The sequence below is a fragment of the Rhineura floridana genome, chromosome 2 (assembly GCF_030035675.1).
Source record: "Rhineura floridana isolate rRhiFlo1 chromosome 2, rRhiFlo1.hap2, whole genome shotgun sequence".
Taxonomy (NCBI): Eukaryota; Metazoa; Chordata; class Lepidosauria; order Squamata; family Rhineuridae; genus Rhineura; species Rhineura floridana.
In genome coordinates this window covers 22,617,941-22,645,370 of record NC_084481.1, presented here as the reverse complement: position 1 = coordinate 22,645,370, position 27,430 = coordinate 22,617,941, and the positions used below count along the sequence as shown (strand labels likewise).

Genomic DNA, 27,430 nt, shown 5'->3' with positions numbered 1-27,430 from the left:
ACTGCTGTAGCACCCATGAAAGAGAGGTAGCAAGCAGTGACAGCAGACATCCACGTAATGAGCTCCTCCCACACCCAAATCCCATTTAACATGCCCAAACCTGGTCTGGGTGGATTGCTATTAGCAGAGAGTGTACAAATTTTATTCAGCCAATAGAGGTCTCTGTCAGACCATGCTAAGATACTGCAACTTGTCAATACAAAAGATTGCACTTGTTCTGTTTGTTTGGTATCATGCAGATAAATACAGTGGAGAAACAGCAGTATATATTCAATACAAAACCGCAACAGAAAAAAAATTATCACCACTTTATAATCAATTACAGATGAGTTTGTGTGAATACAGAACTGACGGCTTCAAAAGAGGCCTAATAGCCAGTTCAACAAGTAACGATAACTGGGAATAGTCTCAAGGGCAAAGGAAGGAGTAGGATTTCTTTTGGATCTTTAATTAAGATTTCTGGCACTGGGAATGAAGTAAGTTCAGTCTATGTTATTACTGGAGGATTTCCTAACATTTTCAGCAACAAAAAAGTTTATCTGCCTTTTGGGTATAGCCAAGGAATGAAGGGAAAGTTGTATGAAAGGAAACTGAGAATTAAGTGGGGTTTATTTATTTATTTATTAAATTTATATCCCGCCCTTCCTTCCCAGAAGGTTTGAAGGGGAAATGAAGAACATAGATTTTTATCCATCAGTTTCTTTGCACTGGCTCATTAGTGGAGTATCTGTGAAGAAGTCTCATGACTTTCAACAAAGTAATTTTCCACAAAGGCAGTAATTCATTTCTCTCCCCTCTCTCCTCGTTTCTGATCCGACCACTCCTGAAAAAGTCCACCCTGGACCCATTGGTTTGTGGCAACTGCTGCCCGGTCACAAATGTCCCCTTTTTAGGGAAGGTGATTGAAAGGGTTGTGGCTCAGCAATTTCAAGTACTCTTGGATGAAACAGATTATCTTGACCCATTCCAATCTGGATTAAGGCCTGGTTATGGGACTGAATCGGCCTTGGTCGCCCTGATGGATGACCTTTATCAGGAGGAGGACAGGGGAGTGCGACCCTGTTATTCTTACTTGATCTCTCAGTGGCTTTTGATACTGTTGACCATGGTATCCTTCTGAGCCGAATTGGTGAGATGGGTATCGGAGGCACTGTTTTACAGTGTTTCTGATCCTACCCAGAGTTGTTTTCAGAGAATAGCATTGGGTGACTGTCTTTCGGCCCCCTGGCAGTTGTGCTGTGGGGTGCCACAGAGTACCATCTTAAACAGCATCCCCAATGCTGTTTAACATCTATATAAAGACCTTGGGAGCAGTCATCAGGAGATTTGGGGTGAGGTGTCAGTAGTATGCTGATGGTACCCAGCTCTATTTCTCTGTAACATCTGAATCGGAAGAGGCCGTGCAAGTCCTAGACCGTTGCCTGGACTTGGTGGTGGGCTGGATGAGGCCAATAAACTGAATGAATCTTAGCAAGACAGAGGCACTGTCTGTTGGTGGTTCCTGAGTTCAGATAATTGGTCAGTTGCCTGCTTTGCATGGAGTCGTACTCCATGTGAAAGAGCAGGTCCATAGTCTGGGGATCCATCTTTGTCGCTAGAGGCCTAGGTAACCTCAGTGGCTAGGAGTGCCTTTACTAGCTTTGGCTGGCAAGACAGCTGGGGCCATTTCTGGACCGGGATAGCCTGACCACTGTTGTCCATGCAGTAGTAACCTCCAGGTTGGATTACTGTAATGCACTCTATGTGGGTTGCCTTTGAGGCTGGATTGATGTCAGAGACATTATCAGGGAAGAATGCAAAAAGACAATACCTCTAGTTAAAAAGAGAGAAAGACCTCAATAGATGACTGATGAAACTCTTAAAATGGTTAAAGAGAGAAGGAAAGCAAAAGCAAAAGCAAAAGGAGATAGAAACACGGTCAGAACCTTAAATGCAGCTATACAACGACTAGTACAAAGAGAACAAAGAGAACTATTACAATAGTTATTGTAAAGAAACAGAAGAGGACAACAAAAAAGTAGAACAAGAGCCCTATTCCAAAATATTAGATTAAAGGGAAATTTAAACCAAGAGTAGGGGTGCTGAATAATCAACAGGGGAACACACTGACTGACAGAGATAAAATAAAGGAAAATGAAAACAATACACTGGAGAACAATATAAAAGAGATGCAAGGATGACAGATTCATTCATGGAGGCACCATATGAAGAAGAACCAGAAATTTTAGAATGTGAGGTGAAAGCTGCTCTTAAAATATTATAATGGCATACTAATAGAGTTCCTACAAGTTTCTGAGACTGAATCTGTCCAAATTTTGACAAACATTTGTCAATAATAATAATAAATAATAATAATAATAATAATAATAAATTTAATTTATGTGTCGACTATCTGGCCAGTGGCCACTCTAGGCGACGTACATGTGAACAGTTAAAATACAATACGATAAAATACAATAATACAATATAAAATATAATAATACAATATAAAACAGTACAGCGATGATAACAATACTAATACAGGGTAAGAGGCAATTCAGTCATGAAAGTTAACCCTCCCCGGAAATCCCAAAGGCCTGTTGAAAGAGCCAGGTCTTTAAGGCTTTACGGAATACATTTAGGGAAGAGGCATGCCGTAGATCTTGTGGGAGGGAGTTCCAAAGGGTGGGGGCTGCCACTGAGAATGCCCTCTCTCTAGTTCCCGCCAATCTAGCTGTTTTTGTTGGCGGGATTGAGAGAAGGCCCTGTGTGGCTGATCTTGTCGGGCGGCTTAATTGGTGGCGTTGAAGGCGCTCCTTTAGATAAACTGGGCCCAGACCGTATAGAGATTTAAAGGTTAATACCAACACCTTGAATTGGGCCCGGAAGACAACTGGAAGCCAGTGTAGATCGAACAACACTGGTGTGATATGATCCCGCCGGCGACTATTTGTAAGTAGTCGAGCCGCCGCGTTTTGTATAAGTTGTAGTTTCCGGACCGTTTTCAAGGGTAACCCCACGTAGAGCGCATTACAGTAATCTAATCGAGAGGTGACCAGGGCGTGTACTACCAGTGGGAGCTGATGAACAGGAAGGTAGGGTTGCAGCCTTCGTATGAGGTGTAGTTGATACCAGGCTGCCCGGCTCACTGCTGAAATCTGAGCCTCCATGGACAGCCTGGAATCAAGTACAACCCCAAGGCTGTGGACCTGGTCCTTCAGGGGTAGACTCACCCCATTGAACTTCAGGTCAACATCTCCCAACCTTCTCTTGTCCCCCACTAGCAGCACCTCGGTCTTATCGGGGTTCAACTTCAGCTTGTTCCTTCCCATCCATCCAGTTACGGATTCCAGGCACTTGGACAAGGTCTCCACAGCCAACTCTGGTGAAGATTTAAACGAGAGATAGAGCTGAGTGTCATCCACATATTGGTGACACTGCGGCCCAAATCTCCTAATGATTGTCCCCAGCGGCTTCATATAAATGTTAAATAGCATGGGAGAGAGGATAGAGCCCTGTGGCACACCACAATTGAGAGGCCAAGGGTCTGAAACCTCCTCCCCCAGTGCTACCTGTTGGTACCTATCGGAGAGAAAGGAACGGAACCATTGTAATACAGTGCCTCCAATTCCCAATCCCTCCAGGCGATGTAAAAGGATACTGTGGTCAACAGTATCAAAAGCCGCTGAGAGATCGAGGAGGACAAGAAAGGTGAATTCTCCCCTATCTAATGCCCTCCTCATATCATCTACCAGAGCGAACAAGGCTGTTTCAGTTCCGTGACCAGTCCTGAAACCCGATTGGTATGGATCTAAATAATCCGTTTCATCCAAGTGTGTCAACAACTGGTTGGCCACCACTCGCTCAGTGACCTTGCCCAAGAATGGTAAGTTCAAAATTGGGCGAAAGTTGTTGAAAACTTGGGGATCCAAGGAGGGCTTCTTCAAGATGGGCTTTACAATTGCCTCCTTGAAAGCTGATGGCATCACACCCTCTTTCAAGGATTACCACCGCTTTGATCCCCTTGCCCAATTTCTCTCTGCAGCTCATAAGGAGCCACGATGGGCAAGGATCAGTTAGGCAAGTGGTAGGCTTCACAGTCGAGAGCACCTTGTCCACATCCTCAGAAGGGAGAAGCTGAAACTGATCCCAACTTACCGGCATGCAACTGGCCAACTCTGGTTCACTTACTGTATCCACGGCGCACGGAATCGAGCTCCGTAAGTGTTCGATTTTATCGGCAAAGTGCTTTGCCAATATGTCATAGGAGGCCTTTGACTGTTCCAAGGGTTCCTGGGCAACTGGACCGACCAGGCTTCGGACCACCTGGAACAGCCTCCTGGGACAGCACTCCGCAGACGCAATAGAGGCACCAAAGAAAGCCTTCTTCCCTGCCTTTATTGCCACTTGATAGGCAGCTACTGCTGCTCTAACCTGTGTCCGGACATCTTCGGAGCGGGATTTCCGCCACCGGCGTTCTAGTCGTCTCACCTCCTGTCTCAGAGTACGCAACCGTGGTGTATACCACGGTGCTAACTGAGTTCTATTCAGGGGGAGAGGACGTTTTGGAGCCACCCGGTCTAATGCCCTGGTGATCCCATCATTCCACTCCCTCACCAGGGTTTCGACCGGGCGACCTTCAGCAGGTTCCAATTCCCCTAGCGCAGTCAGGAATCCATCTGGATCCATCAGGCGCCTGGGGCGGACCATTCTAACAGGTCCTTCACCCCTGCGGAGGGGGTGTGGCATTGAGAAGTCTATGTTTACCAGGTAGTGATCTGACCATGACACAGGGGTGGAATAAACCAATCCCAACTTCAGAGCACTTCTCTCCTCACCCAGGCCAAACACAAGGTCGAGAGCATGACCGGCTACATTAAGAATAAAACAATGGCTCACAGACTAGAAGCATTCAATATACATCCCAATTCCAAAGAAAGGGGATCCCAGGGAATGCAGTAATTATCAAACTATTGCCTTAATATCCCATGCAAGTAAAGTAATGCTCAAGATTCTACAACAAAGACTATTACCATATATGGAGCAAGAAATGCTAGATATCCAAGCTGGACTGAGAAAGGGAAGAGGCACCAGAGATCATATTGCAAACACACTTTGGATAATGGAACGAACCAAGGAATTTCAGAAGAAAATTACCCTGTGCTTTATAGATTACAGCAAAGCCTTTGATTGGGTAGATCATGAAAAACAATGGAATGCTTTAAAAGAAATGGGGGTGCCACAGCATCTGATGGTCCTGATGCGCAACCTATACTCTGGACAAGAGCTACTGTAAGGACAGAAGATGGAGAAACCGATTGGTTCCCAATTGGAAAGGGTGTGAGACAGGGGTGTATTTTATCACCCTATTTGTTTAATCTATATACAGAACATATCATACGGAAATCAGGATTGGACCAAGATGAAGGTGTGAAAATTGGAGGGAGAAATAACAATAATTTAAGATTTTCAGATGATACCATACTACTAGCAGAAGCCAGTAATGATTTGAAAGAATGCTGATGAAAGTTAAAGCAGAAAAGCAGGACTACAGCTGAACGTCCAGGAGACTAAAGTAGTGACAACAGAAGGTTTATGTAACTTTAAAGTTGACAATGAGGACATTGAACTTGTCAAGAATTATCAATACCTTGGCACAGTCATTAACCAAAATGGAGACAATAGTCAAGAAATTAGAAGAAGGCTAGGACTGGCGAGGGCAGCTAGAAAAGGTCCTCGAATGCAAAGATGTATCACTGAACACTAAAGTCAGGATCATTCAGACCATGGTATTCCCGATCTCTATGTATGGATGTGAAAGTTGGACAGTGAAAAAAGAGGGTAAGAGAAAAATCAACTCATTTGAAATGTGGTGCTGGAGGAGAGCCTTGCGAAAAAGATTGCGAAAAAGACAAATTGGATGTTAGAACAAATTAAACCAGAACTGTCACTAGAAGCTAAAATAATGAAACGGAGGTTATCATACTTTGAACACATAATGAGAAGACATGATTCACTAGAAAAGACAATAATGCTGGGAAAGACAGAAGGGAGTAGAAGAGGAAGGCCAAACAAGAGATGGATTGATTGCATACAGGAAGCCATAGACCTGAACTTACAAGATCGGGTTTATAACAGATGCTACTGGAGGTCGCTGATTCATAGGGTCACCATAAGTAGAAATTGACTTGAAGGCACATAACAACAACAAAATGTAGCAGACAATAAAAACAAGGTTCCCAAGGCTTTTCAAAATTTATGGAATTTATAAAAGTGACCAAATAATAACAAATTATTTGCTTGTACATTAAAGTGCAGGAAATCTTATTTTATACATATGTTGTTTACCCCTTACTCTCATAGGATGTATGATTTATTTTTCTGAAAATTAATTAAAAAATTAAAAAAAACAGAGATTGCCGTTTCTGCTGCAGTTGTTTCCCACAGATGAAGAGGTAAGGTGCACTTCAGTTTAAAAAATGGACTTGTCTCTTCAACAGCAAGGATTCTATACATGTTCTTAGGAACATATGAAGCTACCTTATACTGAGTCACACACACAGTGGTCCATCTAGCTCAGTACTGAACCTCTACACTAACTGGCAGTGGCTCTCCAGGATTTCCCATAGGGGGGACTCTCCCATTCTTACCTGAAGATGCCGGGAATTGAACCTGGAACCTTCTGTATGCAAAGCAGATGCTCTGCCACTGGGCTACAACCCGCCCGCATTCTTTTCTTCTCCGTATGCAGTTTATTTGCACTGCAGCCAATACATAAAAGTTATAGCATCTCACTGACCTGAGGCATGAAGGGGGGTCCGTTGGGTGATGTTATCTTTTACCACGACGGAAGCACCCTGGTTGACGAGAGCTTCAACACATTCAGTGTGGCCCTTAAATGCGGCTAGGTCCAAGGCAGTACGTCCTTTTTCATCCTTAATATCCAGATCTACCAGAGACTGAAGGAGCACCTCCAAGGCTTGATGATGACCATTATAGGCCTGGAGTTGAAAATTAGATACTTAAGGCCAAAGCACTTCAGCAGCAATTAGTGTGGGATATATTTTTTCTTATAATTAAAACTGAACACAGTAAAGACAGTTATACTAGTGGTATACCCCATTTCATAATTTTATTATCTGAAGCATTTAGCTCACTGCATTTAGCTTTTACCACATCAAATTATAGTTGTCAGTGCTTTTATTCGGCATGGCAATGTTATAAAATACAATGAAAAACCGCTACAGTAAAATCACTTCGCAGTGACTTTAAATGAAAATTGGGTCATAGTGATTTCTGAAAATGAGTTAAGTTACACATGAATTCCTCTAGAAGTACAAGTATGTACAATTATTAGAACAACCCTTATGAGATCTATATCATATGAGATCTATGTTACATGATGGCCAATCCTATTTCATCTTGGTTATCTTTAGATTATAAATCAAAATAATTTTTTTAAATTGGGGACAGGTCACAAGCTTTTCTTTTCAAAGTGATTCATAAACAACAGATACTTTAACTGCACAATCCTATGCATATTTACTCAATGTAAGTTCCACTATATTCAATGGAGTTTACTCCCAAGGAAATAAGTTTAGGATTGCAGCCTATGGGTACCTCCAGATAGTCAGTATTTTGCAGGAAGGATTCAGGTAGATACCAGACTTTAGGTTTGTGCAATTAAAGTGGATTAAAGGGTTAGGGTCACCCTAGCACAGGAAATACATTTAAAAAAAGAAACAAGACTCTTTGTGGTTAAGAAAGTGACAGGGAAATGCATTGAGAATGTGGGATGACTAACAGGAAGATGTATAAATGCCCCACAAGCAAATCAGGATAATGCAGCATAAATGCTCATTTTCATATAAGCACCCAGCAAACAAATCAGAAGGATTGCTCAGTCAGGACCAGATGCAAATCAGTATGAATGCTCAATTGCGGCCAGATTGCTGACAAGGACCAAGCGGTCCGAGCATATAACACCTGTTCTGGCCAGCTTGCACTGGTTGCCAATATGTTTCCGGGCTAGATTCAAAGTGTTGGTATTAACCTATAAAGCCTTATACGGTGCGGGACCACGATACCTTGCGGAACGCCTCTTCCGATATGAACCGGCCCGTGCACTACGTTCTGCTACGAAGGCCCTCCTCCGGGTTCCAACTCACAGGGAGGCCCGGAGGGTGATGACAAGATCTAGGGCCTTCTCAGTGGTGGCCCCCGAACTATGGAACAGTCTCCCCGAGGAAGTACGCCTGGCGCCGACTCTGCTCTCCTTCCGGCGCCAGGTCAAAACCTTCCTATTCTCTGAAGCATTTTAAGTTACACTGATTTACTTTTAAAAATGTTTATTGTATTGGATTGATGATTGTATTTTAGTATTATTTTGTTATTCATTGTATTTTTATGCTATTTTATGTTCACCGCCCAGAGAGCTATTGCTAGTCGGGCGGTATATAAATTTAATAAATAAATAAATAAATAAATAAATAAATAGGTCATCCGGAGGAGTACTAAGAAGAGCTATTTCTATATATCTAGTTAGTGCTAAGCCTAGTTTTTATGCAGTTTTGGCTGGACACAGTTTAACATTAGAATTTTTCTGGTTCTCAACTGAATAACATAATACTCTATTATAGATGTGAAGATTTAGAAAATTAAATTTTCACATATTTTAGTATCTGATGTTTCAAGTTTTTTTAATGGAATGTTCACTGCATATGGATACAACTACAGCACAAGTGTAGACGAAGATCTGCCATGAAAAAATAAATTCTGTTGGGCATTCTCTGCACCTATTAAGTGTGGCTTGGTTCAGTATTCATTTTGGATTTATAAGTTCAGTTGACAAAATATGCCTTTTTATGTTGAAAAACCAAATATTCATACTAAAATCTTATTTTTAATCGTAGCTAAAAATTACAGTATTCCAAACAGCACAAAGAATTAAAAAATCTATTTTTTTCCTTGATATGCAATTCCTGTGAATGTTAATGAGAACAGAGTATGCAGGAAGGCATTACAATTCATGTGGAATTTTATATTTTAAGTATATGAAATAAACTGTTGATTGATTAAAGATGACATGTGTTCATATTCATAGCCTTTTCTGTGGGACAAGACATTCACATTCATTCAATCTACATTCCTTTAACTCAACTAACATAAACCAGATGAAAAAAAAAACTAGGACGTAAGTGTGATGTTATAATAAGAGTATTACAAGCATCAATAATGTTAAAAGAGATTCCAACCTCAGATAAGAATTAATTTTTATTGTAGTTTATTGTATTGTAGTCAAAACAAAATTTGTAGCCTTGTTTGCAGGCTTCAAAATTGGACATCCCTCTATATGTTGATGCTTGAGAGGGCCCTATGAAGCTGAGAAAAGTGTACCCACTGTACAGAGCAAGGAAACAAACACCCACATCACCTATACCAGCTGCCCCCCAACTTAGTGCTCTCCAGCTGCTTTGGACTACAACTCCCATCAGCCCCAGCTAGTATGGCCAATGGTCAGAGATGATTCTCAAATGCTTGCAGCACAGTCCAGATGCTAAGCAACCTTACTTGTGCTGAAACAAAATGGCAAGGAGTAGCAGAGAGGCATAATATTATGGCTGCTTACAGCTACACCCACACAAAAGAAACACAGAAGAATGGGCATTTGGGAATTCCACAAATCCCCCATTTTGTACCATTGTTTTCAGTCCATCAAGAAATCCTATATTCAGAGTCTGTGCATCCTTATGTAACCAAAATAGAATCATCCATGCACAACAAAGTAGAAGGTTTACAGAAGTACAAAAATTATTTAGAAAAAAATGTTAATTCACTTAGTCAGCAATTTATAATACAAAACACATGTACTTACAGCTAAGTGCAAAGGGCTTTTTGTAGCTGTTGAGTCTGATTCCTCAAAAATGTTGCTGGTTTTCTCCAGAAGCTACAACAAATAAAGAAGTGATACAACTTTGTACTCCGGTGAAAGGATAACGTGCATGAATCAGAGTGAGCAACAGAACATGCATGTTTTGGGGAAGCTGATATATCAGAAAGAATAATTATATATATGGGCATGTCTCACATGTACCCACTGGGTTAATAGAAAACACCAAAAATATTTTGTTAACTGTTTAAAAACAGGCACTACGGAAAGGGGACACATTTGTTATTGTCCATAAAGTAAATGCTATGTTCACTGCTACATTTGTGTCATTGTTTGTTACATTGATTTTTTGTTCTTTGAAGTTGATATCAGTGTGATATTGTAAGCTTTCTGTTTTGAAAGGTGGAGTATAAATAACTAAATAAAACATAAATATTATGAATAAAATAAAACCATACAGACAGCTGGATTTAGATACTACTGATTTCAATGACAGCACGAGTGAGCCCCTATTCAGCTTTTCTATCAATGAATCTTTAAGGTTAATGGTGGTGCTTTTCCAAAACAAAATAAAATTGTTGTTAGGATTATACTCAACACTAGTAAGATTTTATAATTCTGGTTATGAACATTTTGCCTGGGGAAATTTTTCATCTTTATAACCCTTTCCTGACAGGTTATGTAACATAGGGCTACTGCAAATTTTTCAGTGAACTTCAAAGCCTCCAGCTGGGATCGAGAAAAGTACTGCAGACATGCATGCAACCAGAGCCAGGGACGGAGGAGAAATTTGGTTTGATGAGGATTTTAACGTGAACCTACCTGATTTGCATTTTACGAAACACTCTGCGAAGCAAAACACAGCTATCCTTTGAAATTCTCACTTCTCTAAATTTTGGGATGCAGTTATCCAATAAAGTAATGTGTAAACAATGTATATTGGGGGAAGTGTGCATAAAAATCATATATTAGTGAAAATATAAAATGCATTATATTAGGGGAATTTGCTTGCAAAAATGTGTATAAGAAGAAATATGCACTAAAATGCTGATGACTTTTCATGAGGACTTTGAAAATAAATTTGCAAACTAAACTAGACACGTGGAGAACTGGACTGAAGACTGGAAAAGGAGAAAGGGAATTGTCAGATTTGTCCATTTCCGACAGAGTTTTGCTTGTCATTCCCACTGCTAAAAGGAACAGTCACTGCTCACTTCAAAAACCAGTTTGTCTTCTTGGTGGTAGCTGCAGGAAAAACAGGAAGTGCATCTCAGGACTTCTCTTCTGCACTAGCATGCTTGTTCTTAGATCCCAAACTTTGAAAGATGTGAAACAATGGCTATTTGCTTAAGAAGCCCAAGCTCCAAAAATGTGGTCCACGAGTTTCATTCAGGTGGTCCTTTCCATGTCTGCATTAAGTATACATGTTGATTTTTAATTGTATTTTATTGCCTGAATTTACAAGATCTGAACAGGGTGGTTCATGACAGATGCTTTTGGAGGTCACTGATTCATGGGGTCACCATAAGTCGTAATCAACTTGAAGGCACATAACAACAAATTATATGGTATTTAGGGTTGCCAGGTCAGAAGCATTCCAAACCCTGAGATTTCAGGGGCGGGTCCTAGTTATGTCATGCGGTGGGCCCTAGTGATGTCATTAAGCATGATATATTAAGCATCAACCACAGTTGCTTGGAACATACCACTCAAACAAAGAACATTATCCGATTGGAAATTAAGACAGAAATCTTAGCTACATGAGGGTGTTCCCAGGTACAGCTGAAGTGACGGGATTATGCCTTCTCCCCTGTTTAGGGATTCTGGGTAGGGAACATTTAATCTAGCCTACTTGCTTCTGGCAAGAAGGGTTTAAGTGCCCTCAGGCCAGGCCAGTAACCAGAAGGCCACTGTAGGAAGAAAGGAACCTAGTGTTGTGGAGATGTTAGATGGGAGCACTCAGGAGTAAAGATGGATGCCCTTGAAGGCTGCAATGCTAAACACACTTATTAAGGGACTAAGCCCCATAAAACTCAACTGGGTTTATTTCTGAGTTAATATGGATTGTGCTGTTGGTAAGGCTTGATTAGGGATCCTCTGTAAAGATATCCATATCAAAGCAGGGTTGGCAACCCCCTGCTTGGAATGCCCTGCCTGCCTTTTAACATGAATGCTCCAAACATCTTTACAGACTTGACCCCTCACTGCAGAGAGGGGTTTGAGAAATGAGTAAGAGTTAAGAAGATTCTCTACCCTTTCCTGCCTACCCTGTGGGCTACTATAAACTCTCTTTGACAGCCAACCCAATTCCAGTGAGTAATAATTGACAGAGAGAAAACACACATGGTTTGGTCTACCTTCACAGACAGTACATTGGGAACAACAGCAATTGCAGCTGCACTTCCCAGTGTGTGAATTCTCTTTTACCACTATTGGGCAAGAAACAAATGTTCATGCAAACAACAAGGTGCATAATCAGTGGCTTTAAGTGTGTTGAGCTGAGTGCATGGAACCACTGTTGATCTCTCTATGGATGTAAGGGAGTGAGGTCAGAGGTAAATGAAATGCAAATAGAAAAAGAAAAAGAGTGATGTTTTCCTAAATGCAATACCATACCAACCACAAGATTCCTATGAGTAAGGCAGAAAACTCACATCCCACAACCAGTCAGGATTCCTAACCAAAAACCAAAACGAAAAAAGATCCTGGCAGCCAGTCAGCCAAGGTCACAGAAATCCCCATGCAGCACAACCTGACCCAGGGGCTGCAGTTACTGTTGAATGCTGCAGCACAATTGCTGACATGAATGAGACCCTGTCAGCACATAATAACTCTGCTATGAAATCTGCACTGGTTGTCTATTTACTACCAGGCCAAGTTCAAGATGTGCTTTCCATGTTATGGATGCCACATAGTACTTGTTCTGCTCTTGTAAGAAATCAATCCTTTAGTGTGGCAGCACCTACACTTTGGAACTCCCTGCCTATTGACATTAGGCAGGCGCCTTCATTGTTCTCTTTTCAGCACCTGCTAAAAGCATTTTTTGTTTAGGCAAAACTACTCAGACATGTAGAAGCTACTTTGCTTTTTATCTGTTTTTAACTCATTGTTGGTTTTATTATTCATATTCCTATGCATGTTTACTCAGAAGCAAGTCCCAATATATTCAGTGGGGCTTACAACAGGAAAGCGGGCGAAGGACTGCAACCTCAAGTGATAAGAACTTCACTCACCCAACCCAAAATTAAACCTCATGCCACTTTAAGCTGTTTTGTAACTGTTTTATACTTGTTTTATGGTTATTGGATTTTAAATGGATTTATTTTTTGTTGTGAGCTGCCCTGGTTTCCAACCCTACCTCACAGGGTTATTAGAAAGATTCCATATACACACACACTGGAGATGTAAAAATACATACTCCCCATATAATAGTTTATTGTTACTGTTGGTTACTGCAAAACCTTTTTTTTTTAATCACAATTAGTTTCTTACCAAATAAAAACAGTGACACCTGCCTAATTGCTTTAAAAAAGGACTGGAGGGGGAGAGAAAGATTAATAGTGACTCACTTCAGATGTAAAGGGGGGGAAAGTTTGAAATATATTGGGGGGTTAACAATGAAAGAAAAAGCAGGATTTGGGAGTGTTTTCAAAAGGATGGTCATTGGTTTTTAATCTTAAAGCTGATAAGAATGCTGCAAACAAAAGCTAATGAGCTTACTACCCAGACTGCTGAATTCTTCTGCTGTAATGTCAAGCATAAAAACAACATTTGCCATTAAAATTGATATCTCTCTAGGCTTTCAGATGTACAGCATCTTCTAGTACTTCTTGCCAAACATAATTCTTCATGCTAATTGAGGATAAATTACCATGGGGATTTTCTATAATTATATGTTGCACCACAAAACTAGACACACTGGAGAAATGCTTGTGTATGTGTTACAATGTAAGTGCCTTTAGGCAAGCTGGGTTCAACACTTGCTCAGAGTATATTATCAATATTGCCACATTTGAAAGACGAACAGGTGAAGGAATATAGCATGCCTTTAGTGAGTGCACTTACGATTCTAACTCCTCCCAAGGGGTCTAATAAAATCACATTAGAATTAGATATTTTTATTTATGCAAAGCAAGACTTTGATAAAGTTGCTAGATTAGCTGTTCCAAATAATATCTGCATTCCAAATAAAAAGTGGATTTTTATGAGATGGGCACTTGTTAATGTCTTTGTCTTTTTTGCCACTCTTGACAGCTGTGGATTACAGCCAATGACTGGGGAGCAAAGGAGTCTCTTTATCGGCCCAGCTCTCTTATACTTAGATTCCAGAACACCTAATGTGGAATGGCTTCCACCTCCTTTTCCTATTTGTGCAGTGCTAACCTAGGCATGTTTACTCAGAAGTAAGTCCTACTGTGCCTAATGGCACTTCCTCCCTAGTAAATGCATTTGAAGAATGCAGCGTTTGAAGAATGCAGCATCAAACACTATTCTGTTCTCCCCTTTTTCTCTGGCATTCTCTTCTTTCCCCCTTTCTCTTCACATTTCTTCATGTTGGCAGTTGGCAACCAGACTACTGCACATTCTAGCAGGCTAGTAAAAGTACCATTCAAGTTGCAAGTTCAAACTGTGGTCTGCGGGCCACCAGTGGTCCGTGAGCTTCATTCAGGTGGTCCACGGTTGTAGATGGGAGATAGCACATCCATCGCTTTAAATGTTCATAACAATTTTAAATGTTTTTAATCAAACAACATCTGGCACAGAGCATTACAATTGCTACAACAGACCGAAAAATCATTAAATGATCCATCCGTCAATATCCTCAGTAATTTTTAAGGGGAAAGGTTTGGGAACCACTGGCTTAGTTACATACTTATATAGCTCATCCTATTGTGGGGATGGGGAAGAAATTCAATTCAGTTGCCATTTAAAGGTGAATCTACCTAATTTGCACTTTCTACATAACATGCAAACCAAGACACAGCCTTTCTTCAAAAGTTGATCTTTTCCAAATTTTGCAATATAGTTTTATTTGTGAAAATGGCACACAAAAATGCATTATATTAGGGGAAATTGCTTTGCAAAAAAGCATACAGGAAAAATTCATATGAAAATGTGCATGTTAGGAGAAATTTCTCAGTGTCTGCTCTTGGCTACAGCTTGTGGCTAGCAAGGAGAGAAAGCTTAACCATGAGTTTGGGTTTGGGCGACATGCTAAGCAAAGCTTGGCTTAGCTCAGCACGATGGTAAAAAGGGCCAAGGACGAGCAAAGCAGCTGCAAGCTCCTCTCTGGAAGCCTACATATTCATATGGTCATGCTAAACCATAGTTTGGCTTACTGTGTCGCACAAACCAGCCAAGCGTTGCAGTTAAATATGAATGCTTTAAGTCATGACAACACACTAACACAGCTTAGTTTAACATATATGCATTTGTTCAGTTTTAACAGCACTTAGTTTTTTACAGAACCACAGTCAAAACATTCAAGGTATTACTGAGCCACACCTGTAAATACATACTGTACATTAGATAGGGTTTACTTTGAAATCAAGACACTTTTCCGGTAGCTAAGGCTATCTACGAAGACTTCAGTTAAGAGTGAATTTAGACAATGCCCTGGGGGCAGAGACCTGTTTATTTTTGCTTATGGAAAAGCCTCATGTACACCAATGATGCTGTATGGGCAATAAATAATAATTTCAATAATAATTTTTGCACAAAACTTGAATTATCTATCTTAAAGCCTCAAGGTAGAATAAATGATGCAAATCAGACGAATAGACTTGCTACATCCAATGTACTTTCCTATTAAAAAGGTGAGATGCTCAGGATTCATTCACCGACTTCAAAGCTAAACTGTGTCAGCTTCAGGGCTGGGGGCTGGGCAGTAACGAAGCAGCCAGCAGTTAGTTGGGCAATAAATCAGTCAAGGCCAGGCAGATAATGGAGGCCAGCTGGCAGAAGAAAGGCTTGACAAACTAACCAGTAGCAGTGTCCAAGAGCGTGTCCAGGTAAGGAAGCAGATTTCAGAAAGCCAGGGGTCCAGTCCGAAGGTCTAGAGCAGTGATTCTCAAACGGTGCACCCAGGCACACTGGTGCGCCCTAAGAGGTGGCTAGGTGTGCCTCAAATATTATGAAAGTATATTTTAAAAATGAGAAGAAACCCATTTGTATAGGGTAATAGTTTTCTATGATTTATTTTTATTTATAGTTTAAAATATATTAATATATTTTTAATTTTGTACACAAAGCGCACCAGAAAATTTTTATATGTTTTACAGCGTGCCGCGAAACAAAAAAGTTTGAGAACCACTGGTCTAGAGGCTAGCAATGGCGTTACACGCGAGGGGTCACAACCGACGTTGTAGTCAGCAGTCTGCTGCAGCCATGAACTGCCTTTAATAACAGACTCCCTAAGCCAGGTGCCTGTGATTAGTCTCCCAGCTGCTCAGAGCTGCTTGTTCTTAAATGACCCGACCTCTTCCTTCGTTGCTGTGCTACTCGCTGGCGTCTCCTTTCTGCAGGGGGGGAGGGGAGCCTTCTGTTCATGCCCAGAATCTGACTGAGGGGCTTCAGCCAGGTCCTGGACATTCTCCAGCTGGGGAAGAGCCAGAGTTGTGTCCTCAGGGGTTCCACTAGTTCCTTCTCTTGGGTCTGCCAACTCTGCCTCTTCCTCTTCCTCCGAGTCCTCTGAAGGGCCATGACAAACTGTTTGACATGGGACGTTAGCATCAGCTGTGACTTGATCCAAGTTATTTGTTATCTTTGAGGCTGGATCAGATTATAACTTTTCCCCAATCTAGCCCTGCATGTGGAGGCAAGCAAGTGCACATCTTCTCCCTGTCCATTCGGCATGCTAGTCCCACTTTACCTGTCCCTGTGCAAACACGCAGGAATGATGTCCAAAAGCAGCGTACATGTGTACACTTCAACGTACATGGTTGATTTACTGCCACACATTGGGCAGGACTGGTGAAGTCCAATGCAGCCCTCTGTATTTCCTAGTGCTTTAGTAATCAGTTTAGATGTGAAAACCTGGGTTCAAATCCCCATTAGATATGGGTGGCCATGGAGTCACTGCCACCAAGTATACCTTTCCTCACAAAATTGTTGAAAGGCTATCCCACTCTGAATTTGTCTACTGCATCATAGTTGTAATGTTTTGTTTTGTTTTAAAGGAGACTGAAGCGCTAAGGAAAATTATCAACAGGCAGAAAGGGAAAGTTCCTCTGAAGAGTCTTGTGGCACCTTAAAGACTAACAAATTTGTTATGGAATAGATTTTCATGGACTAGAGACCACTTCATCAAATGCATCTGATGAAGCAGACACTAATCCACAAAAGCTTGCACCATGATCACTTTGTTAACTTTTAAGAAACCACACCCTCGTTATTGTTTTTGCTGCCACAGGTTCACACAGCTACCCTCTGGAAATTCCTCTGAAGATGGTTTTCAGAGAGCCAGTATTGCAAAATGATACTTGAGTTTTTTGGGTTTCTCCACTACCAATCATTATTTTCCTGCTTGTATTATTATGAATTAACAGTTAGCTATTCTGATCAACTGGTAGTAGGGATACTTGAGGAATTCAATCTTTGGGAATGTTTATAGAAAATGTCTTGATCTGCACCTTTCAGACTAATGCGCAGATTGAAATTTACCCATCCAACAGATTTTGCACTTCTCTAAAATGTCACAACAAAGTTTTTGGCAGTTTAAATGTATCAAAATATGCATTTAAATTGAGATAAAATATCTATTTAAATAGGGTTTTTAAAGTTTTCTTAAAAATGCAAATTAATGCAGGAACAGAATTATAGATAAAAATATACAAAAGCAGCATGGATCAGAAATGGACAGATTAATTCATCCCTGCTTGGTCCTCTCTGGTTTTTATATCATCATCACTATTAGTTTACAAGCCAGGCTCTGAATCTTAAGGTTATTTTCTGCACACAGTTCTCTTAACATGCAAGAGTCACAAAGTCTTTTTTGTTGTTGTTTTAACCAAAAAAATATTTAGATTTGATTCCTCCATCATAATGTCATAAAGCCAATACTGACTGTGCTTCATCTACACTTCCTTTCTTTCAGAGACCAGAAAAGAGAGGAAATTATATGCTCTGAAAGTATATTTTAAGTATACTTGGAAGACATTGAAAATGTGAAGGGGGGAGGAAGGTCAGAAGAATAATTGCATCCAGTAGGCCAGTTAAGAAGCACTACAGAAAGACATTTGTTTTGCATATTCTGTCCATACAAAGTTGTTTTACCAGTTCAAGAGCTTTCCATATATCTTTTGACAGCAATCAACATTTCATACTTATCTCCTTATAAAAAGATTTTTCCTTCAAATTGCAGCTTAGAAAAAGCCGATACAGTTCAGGGATATTAATCTTATCATGACTATGAAATATTATCAGATGATCTCAGTAGCTATTTCTGATTAATGAAGGCTCAAAAGAATTAGTACAGACAGGAATGAACGCATTGGGGAGAGAGGCTATTTTTAGTATAGTAAAAGCAGACAGGAATGACTGACACTCATTTATCCATTAATACATAGGTCTGTCACTCAAATGTTTTATGAATGGCTGACTAGTACAGATACAGATGGGTGGTATTCAAGCATTTGCAGCATTCCTTTTTGTTTTGTGACATATTATTTTAGATGGTTTCACTGTCTCATTTACTTCCCAGATTACATGAAGTTTGGTAGACAAAGTCTTCTCAGCACTTTTATATTACAAATAAAGCACCATGATAACAAAAGCTGTAACTTGTGAAACTGTGCCAGAGGCTACATCTGTAATCATTCCAAAGTCAGTGCTTCCCTACTGAGGAGCAGCAGCATCTGACTCATAGAGAGTAGCAGTTTGCTTTTGGAAAAGAAACTATGGCATGGACATTAATTGAGGTGGGGGGATCTCTCTCCATGAAGCTTATTGTGCAACTAGTCTCATAGATAGCGGTGTGCTGACCACATTTATTGTTATGGGGACTTCAACTTGCACACTGTCAGCACTTAAATGTAGATTTGATACTTCTTGGCTGAAGTGGCAGTCATCTCATCAAACAACTACTCCAGCAGGCGTTGGAGTTGACATCAGACTGCACTGACCCAGGAACAGGTGCTCTATAACAAGGGGTATTGGGAAAATATAGTTATCATAATGTAACTATTCTTATTCTAATGAAAATGACTTTTTCCTTCCTTGTACCCTTTCAGGTAGTCATCCACAATGGTTTGGCCCATTTTTGAAGAGTCATGAAGTCAACAATCCTCTATGGGGGAAAAAATTCTTCACCAGTCTGTCAAAACCACTGTCAAACTACGGAAGGAGATATTGATCATGGTCATCAACACAGTTGACCCCAGGCATTTCCACTCATTACATGTGTGCACATCCCAAGGGCCTCAGCATTTGTAGTCTAAAAATGTTTTGCAATTCATGCTGATTTATCTGCAGTTTATCTCCTCGTTTTCAAGCTCTACTTTAGGAAGATGCCTCTTGAATGTGTGGCTACATTGTTAGTTCTGGTGCACCACCTATCCAGACCCCCATCCCCAATATAAAAGTCTAGGCCTCAAAACAACAGTAACAGCCCTGCAGAGTTAAGAACAATGCAAATTTGTGTTTTCAGAAGCTTACATTTGCAATGTAGCATCTCAATAGTGATCAGGGCCTACTCACCAGTTCTAAACACTGCCTGTGTCCGTAAGCAGCAGCATAGTGCACTGTATGGTACCCATCTTTGTCTTGGATTGATGGGTTGGCTTCATTATGAAGAAGAAATTCTAGACACCTGTGGATTATTTACAAATATAAATGCTAAGTTACACCATCTGATTTGGCATGATGACTGATGCCAAGATAAACATTTATTGGAGTGGAGTATAAAGGCACTTTAATGCTACCTTTTTCACTGTGTACTTAACAGAATCTTGCACCTGTAACATGCTGGCATTTTACACCATATTCACTTAGATTTTACTACAGAAGTAGCCAATGTTCTGGAAGTAGTATGCTTGCTGTAAGATTACTTTCAGATTGACTCTACTCCTCCAGATTGTAGACCCTATTTCTATGGAAGAGCCAGGAGCATAATAATATTTTACTCTATTGTGCAGGATATAATTCTGATCAGAGTTGTATTTTTCTCAACGGAGGCTTCCAGTGTTAAAAAAAAAGGGGGGGGGAGGGAAGGAGTTGCCTACCCTATAACCAAAACCGGCTTTTGTGCTTCTAATAAACGTGCAGCAAAAGAATTGTGCTTCTCATCACAGTGCCACAGTGGATGAAGAAGCTGCATTTCTCTCTGTCATGCAAATATGCCAAGGATATAAAAGTACCCAGATACTTGCTGCTGTAGTAGCAATGCTATTTCAGCTATGATCCCAGATGTTATTACTGTAAACCTATAAATTTCTTTATATAAACTACTTTCCCCATGTTGCCTGTTTACTTGGGGAAAACTCCTTGGGAAAGAGATCCAGTAACATTTTCTGTGCCACTGCCTTTCATATACATCTTACCTCATTGCTGATTGTATTAATACAAACACCACAACAAAACCACGGCATAAGGAATGGCAGCTGTGAGTATTAAACTTGTGAAGGGCAAATGTTCCTTGCAGAAAATTATCACAACGCATTTGACTTGGACAATAGTACATCACATTTAAAATATAGTGAAATGCAACAGTAGCGGCCAGAACAGAAACCGAAAAGTTAAAAAGACACACACACACACACACATACACACACATATCAATAGACCATAATCCAAAGGTTAGCATTTCATAGTCGCAGCTGTTGTACACAGCAGCAGCACAGCAAGTGAGCAAAACTAAGGAACGCACATAACTGCAACCCACAGAAGCAGAAGCATTATACAGAGATGGAGTCAAACTGCTCTATTGACACCAAACTTACAATGCAGCTTCTTTTTCCTTCATTTCATTGGCTCTTTCAAGTTCTTCAGCATTTTCATGGGAATTACCCAAAATATTCTTTCTTCTTAACATAAGGGACAGAAAAACATAACTCATTTTGAAAACGGACACTTCTGAGATTTGCGTAAATCACCACCCATCATTTTAACTTCAAAGCAATATACGTATCTATGGGTGCCACCAGGAAACATTTTTTAATAAATGTTTGACTCACTGACAGGGATATGGGCGAGAGTCACATCAAGCTTCAATGGAAACAATTGTCACAAGGCTCCTCATTCTAACACCACAGCAACAAAATAAGCTGCAATGTTTTGAGGTCACTCTCTGGGGCTTGTTGTTTATGCTCACCCTTGTTAATTAAGGTACTTTAACACATCCATGCAATCTCCCTCACTGCTTTCCAGACTCTGACTGAAGACTAGTTCACCCCAACAGACCCACCAATGGAAGTCTCCAAGCTCACATGGATCAGTATTTGCACGGAGAAGGTAGCATGTAAATCCAATAGCACACTCCTATCAGATTACACATTGTTACAGCAATTCTCTCTGTTCCAGTGGCTCTAACAGAGGGAATTGCTGCAATCAGTTTGGGTATACAATAGGTTCACTTACTACCACTTTTGTGTGGAGGACTTGCAGGATTGGGACTGCATGTGTGAACTAGCCTTGAGGACAGCTCCTCAGGCTCCATTTTGTATTCCAATACAGATGCCCACATACCACATCAGTTATGAAGGGTGCTTGCATTTTGCCCTAATATTATTTCATTATTTAACAAAAATTATAAAAAAAAATTATTATAATAAAATCTCTAAGTGGTTTAAGTAGTTCACAAAAAATAAAAACAAAACATTAAAATGATCATAGAAGACTGTTAAGGTATTTTAAAACTTTCAAATGATTCAAACATTCAAATGCAACAATAGTCTAAAAAGATGTGTATTTATTAAATAGACCAATGTGGTGACTGAAAAAGAATTAGATACCCATACTCCATGTATTTTTATGTGCCTCAGCCCTTCATGAATGAAATGGTATGCACTTATTTTGTACTGTGGTTCTGTACCCAAGTTCAAAATGTAGCTTCAGTATCCTTCTAAAGGACACATGTGATTTCTCAGCCATTCAGTTGATCTGTTTAGTTTTGCCTCAAAGTATCATGCCTGTTATTGCTGTTCTAGACATCAGCACTACTCAAATACCTCAGGAAGCTTTCAGAGTCTATAACAAATTAACAGCATGTCAGTTGAGTTTTGTATGCCCAACAGGTTGGTGGAACGGATGGTGCAGGGTATGTCCATACAGTATTTATTTCATTGAAAGTGTCAATAAAGTGGGCATCTAAATTACTAAAAATTTGTTTACTGTCACTATACAGATGTTACTGCCATTTAGCTGTAATTGGCTGCACAACCGTTTCAATACTACAAGCGGATAGTTCATTGATTTATACGGGGATGCTCTTTGTGAGAAACTATTGGCTCTCCAGATGTAGTTGGACTCCAGCTTCCATCAGCCCTTGACTGCATTGTCAACGGTCAGGGATGATGGGAACTGTAATCCAACAATGCCACAAGTTTTCCATCCCTGCTTTTTTGTGAACAGATTTTATCATGAGTTCCTGCCATCTTCGTTTTGCTAAATGCTTGGAGGCAAAAGGACTATGTAGCTCCATACAAATACCTGGTTAAAGGTAACTGCCACAAAATCATCTTGTGCATGCAGTGAAATATGTGGCTGAAACAGAGAGAAACACAGGCTAGCAAAAGCATCTTAAAGAGGCTCCTCTCCAAATTCAGTGATCCCAAAATTGCTTTGGTGAGGGAAGGAAGGGAAGATCACCAGGCTTGAAAAATCCCAGAAGAATAGTATTGCATACCTGGAATGGAAAAGTGTTATTCCCACTCCAAGTCTGCCTTCCCCAGACCCCCAACCACATGGACCATGCCATTCAGCCACTGGAGAAAGGCTGACTGAACCACCAAGTGGCTCATCAGAGCAAGCTATCATGGGCAGCATGCCAATCCACTTGCTCTCTCTCTTTCTGTCTCTCCCCCCTACACACACACCTCAAGGCAGCTACAAATTGGCATTTGCTCTCCTTAGGACAACAGCATCAAGTTCAGCTGTGGTACAAAAATGATAATGCAAATCAGCCATGATTAAACCTTTAACTTTGACTTGAGGTGCTAGGACTAGGGGCTACCTTAATGGCTATTATTTAAATTGAGAAGTTTACAGAAACACTTTTTGGTTAAAAAAAATGAGGTGCTGATACATCTTGATAAAAGTGCTGTGAGTACCAGCACAAATGGCTGCAAATTACAGCAAAAGAAGAGGTGACATGCCTTTAACATGTTTGAAAATGTCTATGAAGCCAATCATGGTTTCACAGCACATGAACACATAATGATTCACATATAGAGAATAACCCTATGTTATGATCTCAATGCAGGTAGCACTTTAATTGATACCTAGAAGTGTACTCTGGGTAGAAAGTTTACAGCATATTATGCACAGCCCCAAGGCTACACTTGGGTTGCATACACACCATATATTAAAAGCACATTATTTCCCCCAAACAATCCTGGGAGCTGTAATCTTTTTAAGGGTGCTGGAAATTGTAATTCTGTGGGAGGTAAACTACAGTTCCCAGGATTCTTTGGGGAAAATAATGTGCTTTGAATGTGCTTTAAATATATGGTGTGCATGCAGTCTTGATGTATTGCCAACAGTAACATAAACCAGTCCAACCATGAGTGGTGAGAAGACCATTCCCCCTCTAAACTGTTTTGAAGCCAGGCTATTGTAGCCCCTTCAAGTGCAGCAGATTAGCACTTGGAGATATTTATTTGGCCTGTAATTTTGATTCAGCTCTCTACTTGTTATGTATTAAGCTTACATTATTTCACTGTAATATGTAATTTATACTTATGTTTATTGAATTGCTGGTTTCTGTCTTACTTAGTGGAACTGCAAACATGGATATTTGAGACTGTTTTATTACACTTCCTAGATTCCCAGAATGATTGAAATACAATTAATTTGGTATTGTTGAATAATGATTAAGCTTTCAGCAGCCTTTATGCTAGCCCAAGTAATGTGGGTCATGCATAGCTTTAACAACAATAAATGGGGTGTGTCCCCAACTCAGCTTCACGTCCTGACATTAGAGACAGCAAATTCATTGAAATCTTCCTCAGCTGCTCTTTTTTTGGGGGAAAGATTTTGGCTAACCATTTGCAGAAACAGGATCCTGGAGTAGATGGACCTTGAGTTGATTCACTGAGGTAGCTTTTATGTTTCACTCAGATCTACCTCATCTACTACTGGGGGAGTTGTTCCTGGTCTTTTCCATTCTTAAGGAAGATTCACAAAACAAGAAATTTCAACTCTATGGCAGTTCACGATGCCACTAGCAGCAACCCCGTTCTACTAGAATTTTTCCTTAGAGTTCAGGATGTTCTTGCTCTTAAAATAGAATGGAAGAAATGAGGGCATGGGAATTATAGCTATTAAAATATGAATACACTCTGTTTCATTAACACAAATCTTGACTGCAGCCCAAAAGCATTTCCTCAGAATAATTGGCTCCCCATTCCAGTGTCCAAGTCAGCAGTGTCCATGGATATAGTAACAATTGAAGTCAGTAGAAATGATGAGCTTGGCATTAAAAAAAAAGAGAGAAAACAAAAATTCACTAAAAGTTCAGTACTTCTGTCTCCAGAATTGTGTCTCCAAAAGGCCTGGTTTTGTCTGCTAAGCACCAAATGCTGCTGTTCATGAAATTTGCCACTTAGCTGGTACGAATATTGGGACGACAGAGAACACCTGAACCATACAACTCACCCAGTCACAGTAGAATGTCTCAGTTACATGAGGAAAAATGTCTGCCACGATATGCCTGAACGTTTTAAGACTACTCCAAGATATTTCTGTTCATAAACCCTTGACTAGAGAAAGGTGACTACCTCCAGTTTTTAAGGCCCACTTTACAACTTGCTGCTTCTTTCTTTCTTTTTATAGCTATACGTGAAACATTTTACAATGTACGCATATAAATACCATTCACAAGCACAGCACACGGATAGTTACAGAGAGCTCCTAAGCTGTGGAACTCCCTCCCCACAGAGATGCATCAGGCACCCTCGCTCTACAGTTTTTGTCAAATGGCCTTTGACACTTGTGATGTATACTTTTAGGACCCATCCTATTGTTGCAATTGTAATTTGTTTTAAACTGTTTTGAATGTTATAAATTGCTGTGACCTGCCCTGGGACCTTAGAGTGAAGGGTGGGTAAATAATAATAATATTAATAATAATAATGTGCCAGAGGAACTGGAATTGGCTATACCCCTTGATTATAAGTACAAATGGTGCCAATATTTCCTCCCATGTAATGTATGAAGCCACCCTTAAAGAGCATGAATCTTACCCATTTCCTTTCTTTCCCACCTAAAAATTGTCTGTCTCTCTGTCATGGAAATCTATGCCATTGCATTCCTCCCCCCCTCATCCCCATATTTTCTTTGATATTTATATACTAAGATTAATTCATTTGGCATAGCTTTCAAGGCTGAAGACCTTGTGCTCAGGGTATGTCTCCAGCTGCTAGGGAATCTTTTGCTAGCTAGGTAGAAAAGTATCATGTTATGAATTGGACATACAGAGAGATACCGATCGAATCGTCTGGTAAAACTCCAGCCTGGCAGACTACAAAAGGTACAAATTCAGCCAGCTGTGACTAAATATTATGAGGTAAATTTAACACACAGAAAAAAGGAGGAGGAAGAGACATCGCCAGTGGATCAGGAGATTTGATGAAGAGTATCATGAGGATATTTTATTTCTGCCATAGTGCAAGGCTCCTTCCAAATCTTTCTGCTATCTCTTGGACTCATAAATATGATGGGGCCATATGACAGAATATTCTCAATACCTCCTCTCGTGCAGACAGGTTTTGTTTGATTACTTCTGTACCTCCAGGCATACTAAAAATGTCCAGAACCATACTTGGTTCTTGTCCCAGTATAAAAGAAAGGACACTCCATTAGAGGGACAATCAAACATTTGGATGGACTTGGATTATTTTATGATTGAAGCATCTTTGTTGCCATCAATCTGGAACTACCACACCCTCATTTTCCCTTTTGTGCTCTCCTTTTGAGAACAGCAGTGTACAGGGAATCCACCTACACTTTTACATCTTGGTGAAATTGAGGGTCTGCATCACAGCATTACTACAGGGGAATGCATCTCTAGTGCATTTTCCCAGCAACTGGAGTCACTCTTATTTCTTACATAAAGAAAGGTCCTATGTAAGTCAGAAACTAAGCATCTGGCTTTTCCAACAGGCTCATGACATCTAAAATGACTCATGAGATTTTTACTCATTTTTACCTATATGAGAAACTACCCACAAGAAAGAACAAAAATAGGGAAATAACTTCTGAAGTCCAAAGCTGGTACATTTGCAGACGTGTCAGCAACTTCAAAGGAACTGTGGGGCTTCAGTATTAGTTCAATATGCAGGGGGAGATAGGTATTCAAAGTAATTCTAGTAGCTGCTGTATATGTGACAGGGAAAGGAATACCTTTGGTTCTGGGAGTATTTTTGCTTAAATGAGACTGTCGCATTAAGATAATAGAAATGACATCAGCTTAGCAACGTAGAAACAAGTAATACAAATAGGCTTGTTTACTTTCTGTCCATGTCTGAGGCAGCAGCATAGTGTAAAGCTGTTCGTCCCCAGTCATCTGTTTCATTAATATTGGCCCCTGTGGTCACCAGCATCTCCATACATTGGAAATGACAATTTGCAGCTGCGTAGTGCAAAGGTGTCCTGAAAAATAAATAGAAATGAATTAGCTCAGATGCTACTTGAATAATGGTGCACGTTACATTAACTGTGTCTGACAGCAACATTACTATAGGGGGAACCCATTTCGAGGTAACAATAGCAGTGATTTAATTGAATGCAGAACATATTCTTCCTCCTGCAGTGAAGATTAGAAATTGCCACTCGGGAAATGGAAGAGACCTCACGGGGGGTGGGTGAGGAGGCAGAAAACGAAATGAAGAGAGAAATGAGATGTGGAATGTTATTCAACTAAATGAAAAACATACTGTTGCATATACAGACTCCTGAAAGGTGGTGGTGGGGGAATAGGAAAAAAGTGTTAACTAAAGTTCACTATGAAGAGAGGAGGGATGGAGAGCCTGTGGCCCTCCAGATGTTCTGAGCAACAACTCCCCCATAGAGCTGATGGAACTCCCATGGGGCTGTTGGAAGTCGGAGCCCAATAACATCTGGAGGACTGCAAGTTATCTACTCCTGCCATGGAGAAAACTCCTTGAGCTGTCACTATGCTCAGTAAAGAACTGAGCAGGAAGGTGCCCTCCTCCCAATGAATGCACAGGAAGTGAAAATCATGTTTACATTCTCAAGGGGAGGGGGAAGAGTACCAGCTCCTTGGCTAGAGCGCTTGAATGTCCTTGGAGTCAGCTTGGTGCAGGTTCAGAACTTATGAAGGGAATTCACAGATACGCCATAGGAGAAGAATCATCATCATTTTTTCACAAAGCCTAAACTCTCAGC

The 27,430-nt window shown here is 40.4% G+C and overlaps 1 protein-coding gene across 12 annotated transcripts in view; it reads right to left on the bottom strand.

Moving 5' to 3' along the window:
- Positions 1-27,430, bottom strand: part of ANKRD44 (ankyrin repeat domain 44) — a 250,881-nt gene that overhangs the window by 45,627 nt on the left and 177,824 nt on the right. For 10 of the 12 annotated variants that reach the window (XM_061608156.1, XM_061608145.1, XM_061608153.1 and 7 more), the window contains exons 14-18: positions 26,534-26,674; positions 20,806-20,889; positions 19,565-19,676; positions 9,854-9,925; positions 6,779-6,980 (exon numbers count right to left, since the gene is read on the bottom strand). In XM_061608156.1, the coding sequence (XP_061464140.1) occupies positions 6,779-6,980; positions 9,854-9,925; positions 19,565-19,676; positions 20,806-20,889; positions 26,534-26,674 (611 nt within the window). The remainder of the gene's footprint in view (positions 1-6,778; positions 6,981-9,853; positions 9,926-19,564; positions 19,677-20,805; positions 20,890-26,533; positions 26,675-27,430) is intronic. The other 2 variants (XM_061608146.1, XM_061608148.1) reach the window with 1 other exon arrangement.